Raw genomic sequence first — 19,456 nt, 5'->3', positions numbered from 1 at the left:
GACAATTATGTGTAGAACGGCAGAATAGGGGACCATTTTGAAGCAGTCTAAATGTAATTTTCCAGCTCGACTACATGCATGGTTCAATTTTCGAAAGTTATTACTTTGGATAGTCAAAATATTCGATAGTTGAGCTTTGGATTGTTGAGTCTGGACTGTTTTTGTACTGGATTTCTTCTTCAGAACTAAACTTGTCGAACTAAAACACCTTTTGTTTTTGTCTTTTCAATGTTTTATTGTAGATATAACCTAAATAATTTTTCACCAACATCTGCTCCAATCATGTTCTTCTCCATTCACCTTTCTCTCCACTCTAAACTCAAAACAGCTGACCGATAGTTGTCTATAGATTTAGTAGTTCTTCTGTTTCTTTTTTTACCCTCTATATAAAGTTTTTTTTTAACTGATGATACCATAAGTTTCAATTCTTTTCCACTGCACACGCTTTCATTCATAGGCATATATACCATTCTTGCTCAACTAGATAGTTAATGTTTGTTTGTGTTTATGTGTGTTTCTCTCTCTGTTCAAAATCATCAACTATGTGTCCTCTCCTTCAACTCGTTAGCTACTTGATATCTGTGTGCTTCAATTTCATCTTCTGGATGCCTTCTCGTTCTTTTTTTTTGTTTGTCTCATACAAAAATAACTTTTGTCTGTACAGTTTCAAGTGTTGGATAAAATAACTTTTGTTCTTTGTTTTATACATTTTAACAAAAGTGTTTGGTAATATATTCAATGTAACATATGTAAACTTCCTTTTTTTCTTCTGTCTCATTCTGTCCCTTAATCTGTGAGTGTGTTGTTGGTGTGTGTTTGTGTGTGATAATAACCTTTCCTACCCTTACTAACTTTTTTCGAGACTGTGTGTGGTATGCTACGGGGGTTGCGTTCTGTACACAGGCGGATTCGAGGGGATGTTTAACCATTTTCATACAGATTTGGTAGTGCGGTTTAGTTTAGACCTGTTCAACGGTTACTTTCTCTCTTCTGATGCGCGTAACCATACTTTATACTTGTAAGTAAATGAACTAATCGATTGCTCACAACAAATCCGTTCGAATAGTATCGCTCTAAATATGCGTATATATTGTTGTATAGTCATGTGTTTGTATTTGTGTATAGGCAAGGGTTATGAACATAACGAAACTTATTTGAACAATAAACCATTGGGGAAGATCCAGTTTCTTCAACGAGTCTGAGAGAGGGATTTAGTTATATTGAGGAGAGTTTAAAAACGTTGGGGATGGAATGGTTAAACTTAATACCTTTTGAAAGTGGTTTCTTGAGATGCAATGTTCGTGGGCAGAAACAAAACAACCATTTGGTTTAACTAGAATTAAAACACTTACAAATAAAATATCCCGTTTTAAAAACTTCATATGGCCTCGTTTGCGAACGTTTGATTCGTTTCATAGCTGCGCTAGTTAACATGCTGGAGATGAAGATGAAAATTAGGACTTGTGAGAGGATGGTGTTAAAAGTGACCAAATCTGTACAGTTTTGGACTGAGGAGTCGTGATGAAATTTTTGCGCGTTCAGTTTCGGTTGGCTTTCGCAGATACACCTTCAGTAAACTTAACTAACTTATCAGCACTCACATTTCGCACTCCGAATAGAAAATCTACAGTTTCCATGCGTACCCAGAGCACATCTTCTTTTGCACATTTAAAAACTCAAATCCCACTCCACATGGTGATACAATAATGTTTGCTTATCCAATTTCTAAAGTATAATGCTGATGTTTGCTGCTTGCTTGCTGTTTTGCCGACTACCATCTACTAGTTGTATATCGAATATGTTTTGTTTTCCATACTTAACCGTACTAACTACTTCCAATATAAGAACCTATAACTAATAATAGCAGTTGACACATATTGAGGGCAGGGTTTACCCCTTTACCAGAACCTTGTTCGTGAAGTAAATCAGACGGGTGATCTGTGTGGCATGTAAAACAAGGGTGCTACATTTTTAGAGCTTTTCGTGTTGAGGATTAGGGTGATGCAGCGAAAGTTACGACTCTGTGAAGGAATTGTTTGGTAAATTATGTAATTTTTTGAGTGATTTTTAGCAAATTAGCATTTGAGCAATTCTCTACAAAACCGGCCGATTTCGACCATTTTTATTTTTTGTATTTTTTGATTTGGCTCAAACTTTGTGGGGGCCTTCCCTATGACCAAAGAAGCCATTTTGCATCATTAGTTTGTCCATATAAATTTCCATACAAATTTGGCAGCTGTCCATACAAAAATGGTACGTATATATTCGAAAATCTGTAACTTTTGAAGGAATTTTTTGATCAATTTGGTGTCTTCGGCAAAGTTGTAGGTATTGTTAAGGACTATTTAGAAAAAAATAGGTACACGGAAAAAAAAAATTCCCGATTTTTTTATTAACTTTTTTTTCACAAAAACTCAAATTCCGAAAATAAGTATTTTTTGATTTTCGAGATTTTTTGATATGTTTTAGGGGACAAAAATCCGCAACTTTTGAGCTATAGAGAAACATGGTCAAAAAATCTGCCGCCGAGTTATGATTTTTTGAAAAACTGGTGATTTTTGGAAAAAATCGAAATTTCATACATACAATTTTTTTGACCTCATTTTTTTATGCAAAATTGAATTTGCAATCGAAAAGTACTTTACAGATTTTTTGATAAAGGGCTCCGTTTTCAAGATATAGCCACCGAAAGTTTGATTTTAGCGAAATATTTGCAGTTTTTCAATTTTTAAAAATAGTGACCATGAGTGACCATTTCTAGAAATATTTTTTTTGAAAAGTTCAGAAAATTTGCTATAAAATTGTCTAAGAGACATTGAAGATTGGACCTCTGGTTGCTGAGATACAGCGGCTTAAAGAAAAAGAAACACGAAAATTGAAGTTTTCTAAGTCTCACCCAAACAGCCCACCATTTTCTAATGACGATATCTCAGCAATTAATGGTCCGATTTTCAATTTTAATACATGAAACATACGTGAAATTTTCCGATCTTTTCGAAAAAAATATTTTGAAAAAAATTAAATCAATACTAGCATTTTTAATGGGCATAATATTCAAAGTTTGGCCCTTTTAAAATGTTAGTCTTGATTTAATTTTTTTCAAAATATTTTTTTCGAAAAGATCGGAAAATTTCACGAATGTTTCATGTATTAACATTAAAAATCGGACCATTAATTGCTGAGATATCGTCATTAGAAAATGGTGGGCTGTTTGGGTGAGACTTAGAAAACTTCAATTTTCGTGTTTCTTTTTCTTTAAGCCGCTGTATCTCAGCAACCAGAGGTCCAATCTTCAATGTCTCTTAGACAATTTTATAGCAAATTTTCTGAACTTTTCAAAAAAAATATTTTTAGAAATGGTCACTCATGGTCACTATTTTTAAAAATTGAAAAACTGCAAATATTTCGCTAAAATCAAACTTTCGGTGGCTATATCTTGAAAACGGAGCCCTTTATCAAAAAATCTGTAAAGTACTTTTCGATTGCAAATTCAATCTTGCATAAAAAAATGAGGTCAAAAAAATTGTATGTATAAAATTTCGATTTTTTCCAAAAATCACCAGTTTTTCAAAAAATCATAACTCGGCGGCAGATTTTTTGACCATGTTTCTCTATAGCTCAAAAGTTGCGGATTTTTGTCCCCTAAAACATATCAAAAAATCTCGAAAATCAAAAAATACGTATTTTGGGAATTTGAGTTTTTGTGAAAAAAAAGTTAATAAAAAAATCGGGAAATTTTTTTTTCCGTGTACCTATTTTTTTCTAAATAGTCCTTAACAATACCTACAACTTTGCCGAAGACACCAAATTGATCGAAAAATTCCTTCAAAAGTTACAGATTTTCGAATATATACGTACAATTTTTGTATGAACATCTGCCAAATTTGTATGGAAATTTATATGGACAAACTAATGATGCAAAATGGCTTCTTTGGTCATAGGGAAGGCCCCCACAAAGTTTGAGCCAAATCAAAAAATACAAATAAAATCCATTTCCGGTTTTGGTAGAGAATTGCTCATTTGCTAGTTTGAAAATATGAGGAACGTTGTTCCAAATTTAATTAACGTTTGGTTAACAGCTCATTTCTCAACATTGCGAGGAATCAATAGGGAAAATTGGCGAGACTTTATACCCATTTCTGCATTGAACAGATCATCCTCAATTTAGAAGAAATTTGTGAACTTTTTGCTTAAGGGGTTACATACATGTAAATCGACAAAAATGTAAGAGGTTGGTTTGGGCACACACTTAAACTTTTTTTTAAATCTGTTTTAAGGGCATTAAAATATATATTTTCAACTATTATCAAAATAAATTTGAAGATATTTGGTTGTATCATTGCCGAGATATAGCCATTTTAAGTTAGCAGTTTCAAAAAACGGGTGCCACGATATCTCCACACTGCTTTGACCAAATCGGCTCAAAATTTTGGTGAAGCCTCGTTAAACCGGTCCTGTGTGCATGACGAAGGCCGATTTTCAAAAAGTTTGTTTGAAAAAAATAAAAATATTTTTATGTTTTTCATATAAAAAACGCCAGTTTTTGATTTTTGTATTTTTTTAAAAAGCAAAATTTCAAAATCGGGCTTCGTCATGCACACGGGATATGTCTTGCAAGTCTTCATCTCAAATTTCAGCCAATTTGGTCCATCCCATCTCGAGATATCGTGGCACCCGTAAATCAACTCGGTGTTCAGAGAAAAACGCTCACAAAGTTCGACAGTTCGCTTTGCGCATGGCAAAATTTTGAACGTAAATCGTCTCTTACTCAGTATAATCATGAAATATCTTCATGAAACTATCAGGAGTGATTGAAAATCATCTTTTAAGTGGATTTATTAAATTTTCTGAAATATGAAATTTTTGATTTTCTACATGTATGTAGAAAAACATTCAAACAATTTCGGTTTGAAGGAATTTTTGATTAAATTGTTCTTCTCTTTGTGTTAAGAAAAATGTTTTGAAAACACATGTTTGAAATTATTCTTCTTTGAGATAACGGGATCTCTCATGAATTTATAAATCTGATGAAACATACATGATTCACCAGAAGTTTCTAAGCCTCGATAATCTGATGTTTCGATTGTCCGATGTTCGACTATTGGATTGTCTCAAAATTTCAGATGGCCAAATATATATGGAATTGCCTGATTTAACAAAGCAACGAAAAGATAAAAATAGACTTTGAAATCTACGTTCAAATGTATGAAAAAGGTCTAAAGATCAATTTTGAAGCTTTGCAAAGCGTAACAAATTTTCACTCGTTGTGAAATATCAATATAACTTGTTAAATCATTCGCCTTGCCAGATATTTAATGTGTTACCGTTTATCACAGCATCCGTGTTTATGTTACGAAATCTGCAACAAAACAAAATGGGGAACCAGTGTAAACAATCGCTGGCACAGGCAACTGACTTCGAAAAAACAGACGTCAGCGAAATAAAACGCTAAATCGGTGCAAAAAACCGCTAGTCCAGCAAAAAAAAATCCCTGAATCAGCGCATTGTCATCCAAAATCAGCAGAAAAATCTTCTGATTGATTTTGGAATCCAGCAGCTCTTCTTGGATAAACGAAAAAATCGCTGATTCTAGCGAAAAGTAGCGTTTTTTTAAACTAAACCTGTAGATTTTTTTACTGGTTGGCAGCAATGGAAGAATCATCATCAGAATAAAATCTTTTGACGCTCATCAAGAGAAAAAATCGAAATGGAACATAGCTCTCCTGTCTCGTGCACGAAAGATCGGTAAAAGGAAACTCAAAAAATCATCTTCTCGATTATTCGGCGGAACCTCTATTTCACAACTACACTTCCAGGTATAACGTTGAAAAATGACCTGTCACTTTTTGCAGAAGGGCAATGTGTGAAAACAAAACAAAATAAATGTCAATATATTGCAAATATATAGCGGAATTAAAAGGAACAACTCGTCTCTTTGTATTCACAAACAAATTTAATTAATTTAACTGGTACTAACAAGGAAACTCACAAAAAATCTTCAACTGATTGATTTTCGCCGAGAAGTTCGGGAACGATTTTATTTTGCTTTTTCGCCTCCTCTCTCTTTCGGGGGTGAAGAAAGTTCGCAAGCGAAAAAGTTTCGTTGTTGTGATTATTCCATCTCTGCTGGTTGCGCTTCTGGCTGGCTTCCAAACCAGTGAAAAAATTGGTAATTATTCTGCAGGCTAAGAAAAATAGCGAAATTTATCCCGTTTTGGTGATAGATTCCCTTTCCGTTCCTTTCTGCTTCCATCGAAAAATATCCGGACTCGCTTAATTCCGTAATATTTTAAATCGGGGTTCGAATCCCGTCCTCTGGATTGATAAGCAAAAATGAGGCTTGGGTGCTTAAGAAGACTGATTGGATCCAAGAAGCCGACAAGAATAAATGGGATGTAAAAAACTCACAGATGGGATCACCATTTCAATCAAATATCGCATCTATCTCTGAGAGAGATGAGTATTCCGCCTAAACAATCAAACAATTATCGCAAGAAAAAACGAGATTGCAACGTTGCCAAACTCGCCCTCTCGTTGCTCGCGACGCACGTGCAAAAAGTTCTGTCTTGCTTTGTTGCACTGCTTAGAGTGATCGTAAAAGAGACAGACAGAGTATCTGATGATTATTTTTGGATAATCATTGCTGACTGCTACCGTGGAGAGTTTTCCTTGTCCCCTTAAAAAAGTGAAACTTCCAATTTGTTTTTTTTTTATGTTTAATGGACATTCTAACTAACAAAAATCTAAAGTTTCAGGTGTCTACGAGCGACAGATGGAAAAATAATGTTTTTCAGCTAAATGAATTTGCTTCACTGGCTTCATAATTGAAGCCATTTAGATACATTTTTTCACAGCTATTTCATATTTTTGAAATGGTTTTATGTTATAGATTCAAGTGATGAGAAGTAATATTATTCACATGTTACATGCTATAATTTCACATCATCGATGAAATACTGAAGTTTTTTTTTTAAAGAAATGTTGTTCAAGTTAACTTCCACATTTGTCAAAAAAAGGTTGAAAATTTGATGGCAGAACTTTACCAATTTTCAGGTGATTTTACAAAATTTAATGCATAAATGTGTGCTTAAAAATTGTACAGAAACTGATGAAAATTTTACCAGTTCCTGATGTAATATTAAACATTTCTTTGATACAAAATCTGTCAACATTCCAAGATATAATATTTTTTTTTCTACTGTGTAGTAATTCGATTGCAACTCTGCGATTTATTAAACAAATCTTAAAAAAGTAGTCGAAGTTATATTAAATTTATTAATTACCTTGAGCTGGAATATGATTTTTCAATATTTATTTTAAATGTTGATTTAACTTTGTTCAATTCAACGTCCTTTCACAGTGTTGTAACTTTCGTGCACGAAATTAAAAGACTAAAACTAACTTATTCGTTGTAACCAAGTGTTGCTTATCCGGTTTGGTTTGCTTGATATGGATTTCGGGATCAGATCACTCAGACAAAATGTTACACCTAAAATCATCTACTACACGGACACACGTGTGCACCCAACAAACAGAACAGAAGGTGTGGTGTATACCGTAAGTGCTCTGTAGCCTAGTAATTTGCCTGGACGATTCCTACAACGAAAACATGGACGTGTGTGTGCCTGCTCTATACACAAATATAAAGTCGTTTTACGCTGCTTGTTTTGAGTATTGAACTTTGCGCTGCACGTGTTTGTTTGTGTTTGTTAATTTGTAACTCTACAACTTATCACGTCAAAAATACACGTTAGAAAATAAAGTAAATTGAATGCAATAAAACGGACGAGCTGCTAGTTTTTTTTTCTGCGCTGAACACAATCAGTCTACTTCTAAGTAAAACACAATATTTTTCGCCTATAATTAAGTTGACATGTTGTTACTCGTAACTTAGACTACGTGATTCGTGATATATTTATTTAAGTGAGGGGGCTTTCAAAAACTTTCAAGCAGCGTCTCTCTACCGCGCCTAATTTTGCTAGAAGGATTTGGTTTTGCGTTTTTTTTCTCTCTTCATAATGCTGCACAACACCATTCAAACGGGTCAACTTTGCTAATATAATCTGGATCTGCGCGACTTATATAATATATCATATCTCTTTCTCTGCTGTGAAGTACAAGTACTGTCCTCGCAAACTTTTTTTTTTCTTACACACACGTGTACAATGTAACTTTATTTACTGCTTCAACGGTTTTACAATATCAGTCTGATGAATTTTACCTTTCTCACACTTGCTGCTGCTGCCCTCGCTTTTTTTCTTTCTTCAATAATTGCTCACTATTTTATACAAAAATAGAGATGATACACACACACTTAGTCCTAGATGCCTACACACGCTTAATCCTTTTCTTATACTTGTTGCAATCCCCCGTGTAAATCAAGTAAAGCGTTTGTTTGTAATTCTTGTTTTCCGGCGCTCTCCATCATTACAGAGGTTGTGTGTCTTGTTTGTTCTGTTTTACGTGTAATGAATGAATTTATTGTTCTACTTGTTCGCCGCCCCGTTTCCATATGCTATTCTCGGTAATTTGAATGCTGTTCTTTTCGTCTAATTAGTAGTTCTCCTTCTCCTTACTGCTCCTTTGAAATTAGTAACTTTTTGTCATTATCCTGGAAATATGCTTACGATGCTCCATTTTGTTGAAATTTATCTAAAAAACCTGATTCCTATGTTCATTTGATATTCGTTTTTTTTTGTTTTTGCTATATAGATTTCATTCTAACTAGTGATGTGATTTTCTTCTTCTTCCTTCTCCTCCTCCTCCTCCGCGTCTGAATCGTTAAACGACAAATTTCGTCCTAGCTTAGTGTGTTACTTTCTTCTAAAATACTTGATAGATCTCATTCGAAAAGATTGTAAGACTTCCTTTAACTGGCTAATTTTGATTGACAAAATGTGTCGATTGAAAATGCATTTGCAGCACGACGATGCTTGTGATGACCTTGATGGCGGGGGGATTATTCGAGATGTTTTCCACGGTACAAAAAGGGACTCCGCCTCCTCAGCTAGTGAGGTGAGAGTGAGAGAGCGCGCGCACGATATTTAGAATGACCTCTGCGTGGGACGGGGGGGATGAGGTGACGATAATGCTAATGCTGCCCATTATGCGCTGCGACGATTCGCTACTTGGAATGATTTTTTTCTGTTCTTATCTGATACGTCACTGTAGTGTTTTTTTTTGTTGCTGCACTGTTGGCGATTGTTCCTTCATTTTTTCGCGACATCCGGTGTCGGTTTTGAGTTTGGTTTGTAACGGTTGTGGTTAGTAGTCGATAAATGCTATCATATCGTATTGCGTCATGTGGCTTTTCTCGTGTTTTCTTTCGGTTTGCTGCTTGGTTGATGTTTGTTTTTTTGGGAGTCAGTTTTATGTTTTTAATTGGCATAGTGGTCGAACGAGCCCAGATACTCGAGGGCGGCCCGGTAGCAGAACTGGTATTGATCCTGGAAAGGAAATAGAGAATGATTTTAAGTATAATATATACCGTTTCTGCAAGACAATATTTTATCATTAAACAATATTCTCAAAATTTAAAATAATCGTCTTTTTAAAATCTTAACTTACTCTCCACACTTCAAATTTAACCCTGTAATGACCACATTTGTTTTTGAATATTTTGCCTTGTTCAGGAGGTCATTTTGAGTAACGTTTGTTCCACGTAAAACTTAACTTCTTTTGTTTTATGTTTCTCTTGTTTAATTTTTAGTACTTGAATTTGCATTTTTCTTGTTTAGTTAATGTTCGTTTTCGATAGTATTTTGCTTACCTCCTATTATTAACTTTTGCATATCTATTTTTTTCATGTTTTGCTTTTTGAATTTTTGCTTTTTTATATTTTCTGCTGTAGAATGCTATCATTATTATTTAAATAGCTAAAAATGCGCAGGGACATCATCTGGGACACTACAAAAAATGTTGCATACTTATTACATCCAAAGTTTACCCATGAAAATTTAATTTTTAAAAATATTGGCTAAGTCTCATGAAACAAGTCAAACTTCCAACCTTAAACTTTATAACAAATTTAAGAGTTCTTCTTGCCAATACTTTTAAGAGATCAACATACCGTCTAGAGTCGGAGTTGGGTTGTAGAGAATTTAAAAAATCGTCAAAAATAGTAAAATATAAATAAAATTGTTATGTTTTCAAAACATTTCAAAGCTGCTCAAAGATGTGATACAAATAAAAAAATATTGAATTTACTGTTTGCTTTTTCAAAATGTTAAGAACAGCTTATTTTGACAATAATCCAAAAACATACAATAACAAAACATTTAAAAAGTAATCTGGGGCAAATCGGGACTACAGTCTGAATAGGGACAGCAGTTTTTAGAGCACTTAAAGCTTTTAAACCAACCAGAAAAATCACAATATTGTGCTCCAACATGGTTACAACTGCTGTCCCAATTCGCCCCATGTGTCCCGATTGACCCCAGTTTACGGTACAATGTTAGAAAATATTCAACACTTTTATAAAACTACTTACTATTGAAAAAGTACTATTTGTTTTGTTTTTAACGATGTGAGTATAATGTGATCGGGATTTTTTCATACTTTTCGAAAGTAATTATTCATTTTTGGAAACATAAAAATAATCACAAAACTACGTATTTTTGAAAAAAAAAATCCTAAAAAAATTGTCATTGAAATATTCGTATGAAATGATCGAAAAGTTGGCAGAAGGTTTAGCCGAATGGTTACGCTGTCCGCTTTGTAAGCGGATGATTCTATGTTCGATTCCCATCTGCTCCAACCTTCCATCGGATGGGGAAGTAAAACGTCGGTCCCGGCCTTGGTTGTTAGGCCGTTAAGTCATTCCAGGTATGGGAGTCGTCTCCCTGCTATAAGTACAAACAACACACCAAACCAAACCTGCTCCGGTGGCATCGCTGGCGGCGGTTGGACTCGCAATCCAAAGGTCGTCAGTTCAAACACTGGGTTGGAAGGTTCCTTGGAGTAGAAAGAGGTTTGGGTGCCCTCCCCATTCAAGCCTTCGGACTCCTAGGTTCGAGCAGAAACTTGCAATAGAGACCACAAAAGACCTGGGGGTCGTGAATGTGGATGGTTTGATTTTTGATCGAAAAGTTGCATACATTTCGTTATATTAATACAACTTTTTGAAAGTACTCAAACATTTTATAAAACACCGTATTTACAAAAAAGAACTGAAGAAAATTTTAGCTTTTTTAAATGGGCATCAAATGATCGGGAATTTTTCATACCTATTGTAAGTAGTAATAATACCTTTTTTCAATACTCAAAATGTTCACAAAACTACGTAATTCTGAAAAAAAGGTATCAAATTACCTAGATTTTTCATACAAACTACTTGAAACTTAAAAAATAATAATACAGTCCAGACTCGATTATCCGAAGCCTCGATTATCAGAAGTTTCGATTATCCGAAGTTCGATTATCCGAAGGTTTGTATGGAACTTCGGATAATCAAATCACAAAAAAAAAGTTTTTTTATTTATTGTTTTTAACATGAAATTCGAGTCTTTAGTCAAATTTGAATAGTTGATTGCCTATTAAATAAAAACAGGTATTTTTCACTATTTCGTCCCCGCCATATTGGCCGCCATTTTGGATTTAGAAATTCTAAATCACTTAAGAGTAGTTTAGGGGTCATACTTAAGCTCAATACTCAAAAATGAGACAACAAAAAAAAAATCGTGATTCTATTATCCGAAGTTTTGATTATCTGAAGTGATTTTTTTCCGAGGCCTTCGGATAATCAAGTCAGGACTGTAATACAAATTGTACAGTTACGAAATACAGAAACACAGATTAAAAAAAAAACTTTAAAAATTTACAAAGCAGCGTATTTTGTACAGTGTCAAAAACTATAAATTTTAGTTCTTCGTCGGAAAAACGTAGTTTTGTGAAAATGTTGAGTATTTTCAAAAATATTAAAAATATCATTTCCGAAATTTATGCAAAAATCCCGATCATTTCATACCCATATTGAAAATAACAAAAAAAAAATTTGTACATTTTCGAACAGACGTTGTTTGAAGAAAGTTTGATTGTTTAAAAATAAAAGAAATGTATGAACAAAAAATCACGTGCATTTGATACCCATATTGAAATAAATAAAATTTTGAGAAAATTCGTAGTTTTGGGAAAATTTTCAGTACCATCAACTGGGGCGAATCGGGACTGAATAGGGACCGCAGTTTTTAGAGCAATTAAAAGCTTGAAATTTGGAAAACGATGCATTATTTTTGTTGTTCTGTGTCTGTTTTATCTGATACACCATATTCTTGATTTACACAACGAAATGGGGGTGTTTAATTCGAGAATCGTTTAAAAAAAGAATGTCCATGACTTAAATTGAGAATATGACTTAAATTAAGAATCTTTGGGATTTCGTAATTTGTCGGAGAATTTTCATCATGTATCAATTGTATTTGGTTTAGTTATGTTATTAAAACATTTTAGCATGGTTTTGGAACACCTGGGATGTTCTAGTCCATCCGAAACTTCCGGAAATTTTGTGCAGCAGGCTAACCGAAGAAACAAGTTGAAACTTCAAAATTTTGACAACGGATCCTACCCAGACTGCTTCAGTGAGTGCGGTAGGCTACAGTGCATTGTTGTAACGACTTATTGGGATGATCTGGGACATCCAAGGACTCCCTGGAGTTAAGATTTGTGGGTCTACCGCCGTAACAAGCAAGAGGTCGACGGATTTTGACCCCGGAACATATCCGCATAGCTTCAGTGAGTATGGTAGACTACTTTGCTGATGTGTAGGGATGTCCTGGGTCATCCAAGGACTCCCTGGAGTTAAGATCTGTGGGTCTACCACCGTAACAAGCAGGAGGTTGACGGATTTTGACCCCGGAATATACCCGCATAGCTTCAGTGAGCATTGTAGACTACTTTGCTGATCTGCTGGGCTATCTTGAGTTATCCAAGGACTCCCTGGAGTTAAGATCTGTGGGTCTACCGCCGTAACAAGCAAGAGGTCGACAGATTTTGACCTCGGAACATATCCGCATAGCTTCAGTGGGTATGGTAGACTACTTTGCTGATGTGTTGGGATGTCCTGGGTCATCCAAGGAGTCCCTGGAGTTAAGATCTGTGGGTCTACCACCGTAACAAGCCAGAGGTCGACGGAGTTTGACCCCGGAATATACCCGCATAGCTTCAGTGAGTATGGTAGACTACTTTACTGATGTTCTAGGATGTTCTAGGTCGTCCAAGGACTCCCTGGTGTTAAGATCTGAGGGTCTACCACCGTAACAAGCAAGAGGTCGACGGATTTTGACCTCGGGACATACCCGCATAGCTTCAGAGAGTATGGCAGACTACTTTGTTGATGTGTTAGGCTGACTTGGGTCATCCAAGGACTCCCTGGAGTTAAGATCTGGTTGTCTATCATAAATCCAGGGAGTCCTTGGATGACCCAGAACATCTCAACACATCAGCAAATTAGTCTATCATAATCACTGAAGCTATGCGAGTGAGTCCCGGGGTCAAAACCCATCGACCTCTGGCTCATTACGGTGGTAGACCCTCAGATCTTAACTCCAGGGAGTCCTTGGATGACTCAAGTCAGCCCGACACATCTGCAAAGTAGTCTACCATACTCACTGAAGCTATACGTGTATATTCCGGGGTCAAAATCCGTCGACCTCTTGCTAGTTACGGTGGTAGACCCACAGATCTTAACTCCAGGGAGTCCTTGGATGACCCAGGACATCCCAACACATCAGCAAAGTAGTCTACCGTACTCACTGAAACCATGCGGATATGTCCCGAGGTCAAAAACCGTCAACCTCTTGCTTGTTACGGCGGTAGACCCTCAGATCTTAACTCCAGGGAGTCCTTGGATGTCCCAGATCATCCCAATAAGTCGTTACAACAATGCACTGTAGCCTACCGCACTCACTGAAGCAGTCTGGGTAGGATCCGTTGTCAAAATTTTGAAGTTTCAACTTGTTTCTTCGGTTAGCCTGCTGCACAACATTTCCGGAAGTTTCGGATGGACTAGAACATCCCAGGTGTTCCAAAACCATGCTAAAATGTTTTAATAACATAACTAAACCAAATACAATTGATACATGATGAAAATTCTCCGACAAATTACGATATCCCAAAGATTCTTAATTTAAGTCATATTCTCAATTTAAGTCATGGACATTCTCATTTTAAGCCATGACTTAAAAAAAGTTGCGTAAATCGAGAATCGTTTAAAAAAAGGTGACTTAAAAAAAGAATATGGTGTACTTCAAAAATATCGAAATATTGTGCAGTAACAAGGCTAAAACAGCTGTACCAATTCGCTCCATGTGTCCTGTTTGCCCCAGATGACGGTAATTGCGATTTTACTACCTTCGAAATGTATGAAAAATTCCTGATCATTTGATATAGATATCGTAAAAAAATAAAATTTTGAGTATTTAAAAAACGTAGTTTTGTGAAATTTAGAGTATTTTCGAAAAGTTTGTATTTTCACTATCGAAATGTTTGAAAAATTTTCAATCATTCGATACCTATATTGAACAACTTAAATTTTGAATATTTTGTTTTTAGAGAAACATTGCATTCTAACAATAGAACACAAAATACGTATTTTTAATGTAATGTAGGCTACTCTGAAAATGAGCCCATTTGGTTAAGGTACTTTTTACTATGCAAAAGTAGCGCTGTTTACACCTTGACAGGGAAAAAAATCTCAGTTTTTTTATTGGGATAACCATTAATCCATGAGTAATATAAAAAAAAACGGTTGCTAATTTTAATTTGCATCTGAATTTAAAATTTGCTATGATAATTTGTTTGTTAATATCAAAATAGTAGTTTATGCAACAAGTTGCAAAAAGAGGATTTTTTCAGCACGAGTCGTACATTTATCCAACGAGGTTCACCGAGTTGGATAAATACGACGAGTGCTGAAAAAATCAAGTTTTGCAACGAGTTCCATACAACATTTTTTGCAATTTCGAAAAACACCCATTGAGTGAAATGTTAAGTCGAAGTTCCATGTATTATGTCAATAAATCGTTTAAATCAAAAAAATGTTGAAAAGTGTTACTTTTCGAAACAAGTGCTGAAAAGTTCAACTTTTCAGCACCCATTTCAGTGCTGAAAAGTAGAACTTTTCAGCATTTATTTTGAAAAGTGTTGCTATTTGATTCTGTTATTTTTGGTACAGAAAAGTAGGCGATTTCGTCGTTCAAGAATGACAAGAAAAGTAAGTAGTTTCACGACGGAATTGCAAAAAATCATATCTCTGTTATCAGATTTAACACCATGGCATACTTTATATGCCAATGGTAATTATATTTTATTATGACATTATATCGATGCTTCCCACTCACCTCCGTCTGCACCATGGCGGGCCGCTGCGAGCGCAGTATCCGCACCGTCTGGAACACATCCAGCACGCCCTCGTACTGCATCCGCTCCAGCACGATACTCAGCGAAATGAACACCCCGGTTCGGCCCACCCCCGCACTACAGTGCACCGTAATGGGCCCATCCTGCCCGAACTGCTCCTTCGTCTTGTGCACCTGCCCGATAAAGTCGATGAAGCCCTCGCCCGACTTTGGCACGCCCTGCTCGGGCCAGTCGATAAACTGGAACTGACGCACCGTCCGCGACGAGCCGTCCCGCGCGTCCGTCACCTTGAACTCACGCAGTTTGTACTGCGGCATGTTGTACTCGGCGATCGGATCCACCACGTAGCACTGGTAGCGGACGGAGCGCTCGTGCGGCCAGTACTGGAAGCACTTTTCCTGCGTGGGTTAGAACAACATAAGGTTGAGGATTGTTTGAGGTTATGAAGAGCCGGTTAGCTTACCCGTCCCATCTCCTTCAGCTTGGTGAGCATCACGACGATGGTGGAGTTGTGCTCCCACAGCATGCGCCAAAAGTCTTCGGCCGTTTCCTGTAGCGGTCCCTGGGCCGCAATGTACGCGTTGCGGTATCGGTAGCTGTTTTTTTTGGGAAGAGGAAATGGTTATTTACATGGTTCGCTGCATGACCGTACATGGTAACTTACCCGTCGACGAAGCTCGCGTTGATGTAGTCGCTGCCCTCGACGCCCCGAATCGGCGTCAGACACACCCGAGACGCTTCGTACGGCAGTATGTGAACCAGGCGGTTCTTGTGCTTGTTGCAGGGCAAGTTGGCCGTCACGAAGCGGGCCGAGTCGGCCTTGACGTTCGACAGCTTCTTGAACTCCATCTCCATGCCGGTGATGTTCTCGCCCGGTTCGGTTTGCATCAGCTTTTGGATGTGGTTGTGCAGGCTTCTCGCCGGGACTTCGGTGTTGCCGCAGATGACCGCTTCGAGCAGGGCGTCGTGGATGAAGATGTACTGGTCCTCGGTTTGCACCATGTAGTTGCGCTGGGCCCGCAAACAGGTCACGTGGCCGTAGATGTCGATCATCTTTTCGTGGCGCATTCGCTCCAACATCGAGTCTATCACAATGTAGCATCCGGTTCGGCCAACGCCCGCCGAGCAGTGCACAACGATCGGGCCCGAGTCTTGCGGGGTGAGTGCCTTGGTGCGCTTCAGGAACTGCAGGAACGGTGCCGGATGGTCTGGGACCCCGTGGTCGGGCCACGCCGTAAATTGCAACTGCTTAATCTCGCGCCGCTCGTTGGTGCCGCTGCGGCAAATCTGGAACGTTCTTATACTGTACGTTGCTAATTCCTGAGTTTCTGTGATTGTCACTGTCATTACACCGTACACTTCGGTTCCCCGTGCCGGCCAGTACATGTCGCACTTGATGCGCGATCGCTCCTCCAGCCGAGTCATCATCACGATCGTCGACGACTTCAGCTCCCAGCACATGCGCCAAAAGTCGCCGAACGTCTCCTGCAGCGGTCCTTGCGTGGCCACGTACGCGTTATGCTTCCGGTATCCGTCGCAGTAGTTTGCGTTGATGTAGTCCGACCCGGGAACGCCCTCGATCGGCTGCAGGATCACTCGGCTGTGATCGTACGAGGTCACATTGGCGTACCGGTTCTTCGGCTTGTTGACCTCCATGTTCGAGTGATCCCAGGTAAACTGTTGACCTGGTTCGATACTTTCGTACTCCTGCGAGAACTTGAGATTGTCGTTGGCCTTCAACCGCTCCACGTGGTTGGCCAATTCCGAGATCGGAATCGGTGGATGGCTGATCATGCCGGGGGTTTGGAAGTTCAAGCGTCGCATATCTACTGGGTCCGTAGGAGCTGGTCCTGCTCCCAAATCCGCAGCCATCAACGGTCTAGTGACCGCTGCTTGATCGGGAGTCTTGTACGGTTGTCTTCGTCGGCGCACAAAGTAAACAATAACCAAACACGAGGACAAAACTAAGGCGGCGATGATCGGTCCGATGACCCAGATCATACCAGGTTCTTCATTCTTCCCGCGGATCAAAATCTCCGGATCTTGGGGCACGTTCGGGTTTGGCCGGTGTGGTGGTTCGCCAGTTGGCGCTTCCTTCATGTCCAGCGCAAGGAACTCCGAGAACGGACTGGACGTGTACAGATGTTTCTGCGGAGTATCGACAACGGCTCGTACGAAGATTCGGTACCGCTTGCCCCGCTCCAGCTTTCGGTTGGTAAAGTTGTGGTTGGTTTCACCGGAGCCCAGGTGAAACGTGTACGGAATGTTTCGCTGCAGGAACATTGCCGCGATGTACGGTGCGTTGAGTCGTTCCGATCGTGTCTTGCTTGGTAGCAGGTCTTCCGTTAGGAATTGATCGGGCAGTTTGTGCAGGTTTGATTTGTCCTCTGGAACTACGATCAGGTAGTAGTGTGAAATCGGACCGTACTCTTCCGAAGCTTGGGGCAGGATGACCTGAATCTCTTCGCCGTTGACGACGCCGTAAAAGTCCGGCTGGACCATCGGTTGAGGAGCGGCCATTTGGGTTGTAACTGTGATTTTGGTTGGCGGTTTGTACGAGTAATCCGTTGGGATGGCACTCACGTTCACGAAGTACGTGGTAAAAGGAGACAGTTCTCCGATTGTGTGTCCTGTCGTGTGACTTTTCAATACAATCTCCCTCTTGGGTAGAATTTGTTTCTGAGGGATTCCCTGGGAGTCGACAAACTCTTTGACGGCATCAAACGAGATCTTGTAGTTGACGGGGTTGAGACGAATGGGCGGTGCCCACTGAAGGGTCATGGAGTGAGTGCTGACGTCGTGGGCTCGCAGATTCAGTGGGACGTCCTCGGGTTTGACCTTGACGGTGACCTTTTCACTCAGCCGACCGGGGCCGTTTTTGTAGAGTGCGGCAATCGCAATCGCGTATTGGGCAAACTTTTCCAGATTGAGCAGATCGGCAGATTCGGTGACTCCGACCGTCTTGGTTTGCCACTCGTCCAAATCTTCAACGGCCGTCATGGTGTAGAAGATCTTGTATCCAACGAGCTTGCCTCGAGATGGTACCGGCTCCCACCAAACCTCAACGGTTTGCTCCGAGGTGGCCACAGCTTGTACGGACAGTGGAGCCCGGCCCATATCCCGTTCAGTTGAGATGATCTTCTTTTCGCTGAAAGGACCCGCACCCTGCTTGGTGTAGGCTCGAATCCTCACCACATATTCGGTACTTTCTTCCAGGTTGGTGAACACTGCCTTCCTGATCGTCGTGTTACGTTCCGTTCCCAAACCATGATCAATCTTCTTGTGGAACTGAACGTCATACCGTGTAATCTGCCCATTCCGGTGCTCCCTCGTCGGAGGTTCCCAAGTAATGCACACAACATCAGGCGTTTGGAACCGCACCAAAATATCCGATGGCCACCCCGTCGGCACACCCTCGGGCGTCTGCAGATACTTGACCGCTTCCTGACCAATCCCGATGTGATTCATACCGGCAACCCGGAACTCATACTCAACACCCCGCTCCAAATCGGTAATTCGCTTCGTCAGCGTGTGCGGTCCCAGCATGGTCTCCTCCGTCAAAGGTTGCTCCTTAACCCCCCACTTTACCCGATAGCCCCGCAGTTCCCCGTACGTCTGCTTCGGACGTTCCCACTCCAGCTCGATCGATACCGTTGGATCACGTTCGAGGATCTTCAGGTTTACCGTGGGCCGCACGGGAACTCCGCCCGGCGTTTTGATAATGATCTGGGCGCTACGGTCACCGTCACCTTTGCGGGTGAGGGCCGCGACCTGGACGGCGTACTTGGTGTCCGGTTGCAGCCCGGTTACGTTGTACTCCAGCGCGTCCACAACGTCGAACTTCATCGGCTCGTTGAGCAGTCCTTTGCCCTGTTTGGGGAGGGGAGGATGGTTGGTGAAATATATGAAGATTATTTTTTTTACGATTTGAAACACATTTATAAGAAACTTTCTGATCTTTATATTAAGTTTTAAAAAAGTATTCAAATTAATTGAATTTGATCAAATTAAAAGAGTTTTATAAATCCAATTTTAAGATTTTTTCAAAAGGCAATAATTAAAATTCTCACGTTAATTTTTTAAATTTATATGAAACTTTGTC

At 39.1% G+C, this 19,456-nt stretch overlaps 1 protein-coding gene across 7 annotated transcripts in view; it reads right to left on the bottom strand.

Moving 5' to 3' along the window:
* Positions 1 to 510: 510 nt before the first annotated feature.
* The window catches only part of LOC120416326 (tyrosine-protein phosphatase Lar), a 441,119-nt gene continuing 422,173 nt past the window's right edge, over positions 511 to 19,456 (bottom strand). For all 7 annotated transcript variants that reach the window (XM_052708558.1, XM_052708557.1, XM_052708559.1 and 4 more), the window contains 4 exons: positions 16,019 to 19,224; positions 15,818 to 15,950; positions 15,336 to 15,752; positions 511 to 9,446 (listed from right to left, as the gene is read on the bottom strand). In XM_052708558.1, the coding sequence (XP_052564518.1) occupies positions 9,378 to 9,446; positions 15,336 to 15,752; positions 15,818 to 15,950; positions 16,019 to 19,224 (3,825 nt within the window). In that variant the 3' untranslated portion in view covers positions 511 to 9,377. The remainder of the gene's footprint in view (positions 9,447 to 15,335; positions 15,753 to 15,817; positions 15,951 to 16,018; positions 19,225 to 19,456) is intronic.

This window comes from Culex pipiens, chromosome 2 (assembly GCF_016801865.2).
Source record: "Culex pipiens pallens isolate TS chromosome 2, TS_CPP_V2, whole genome shotgun sequence".
In the NCBI taxonomy this organism is placed as follows: Eukaryota; Metazoa; Arthropoda; class Insecta; order Diptera; family Culicidae; genus Culex; species Culex pipiens.
The sequence above is the reverse complement of the archived record's forward strand: the minus strand, read 5'-3'. Positions and strand labels throughout refer to the sequence as shown.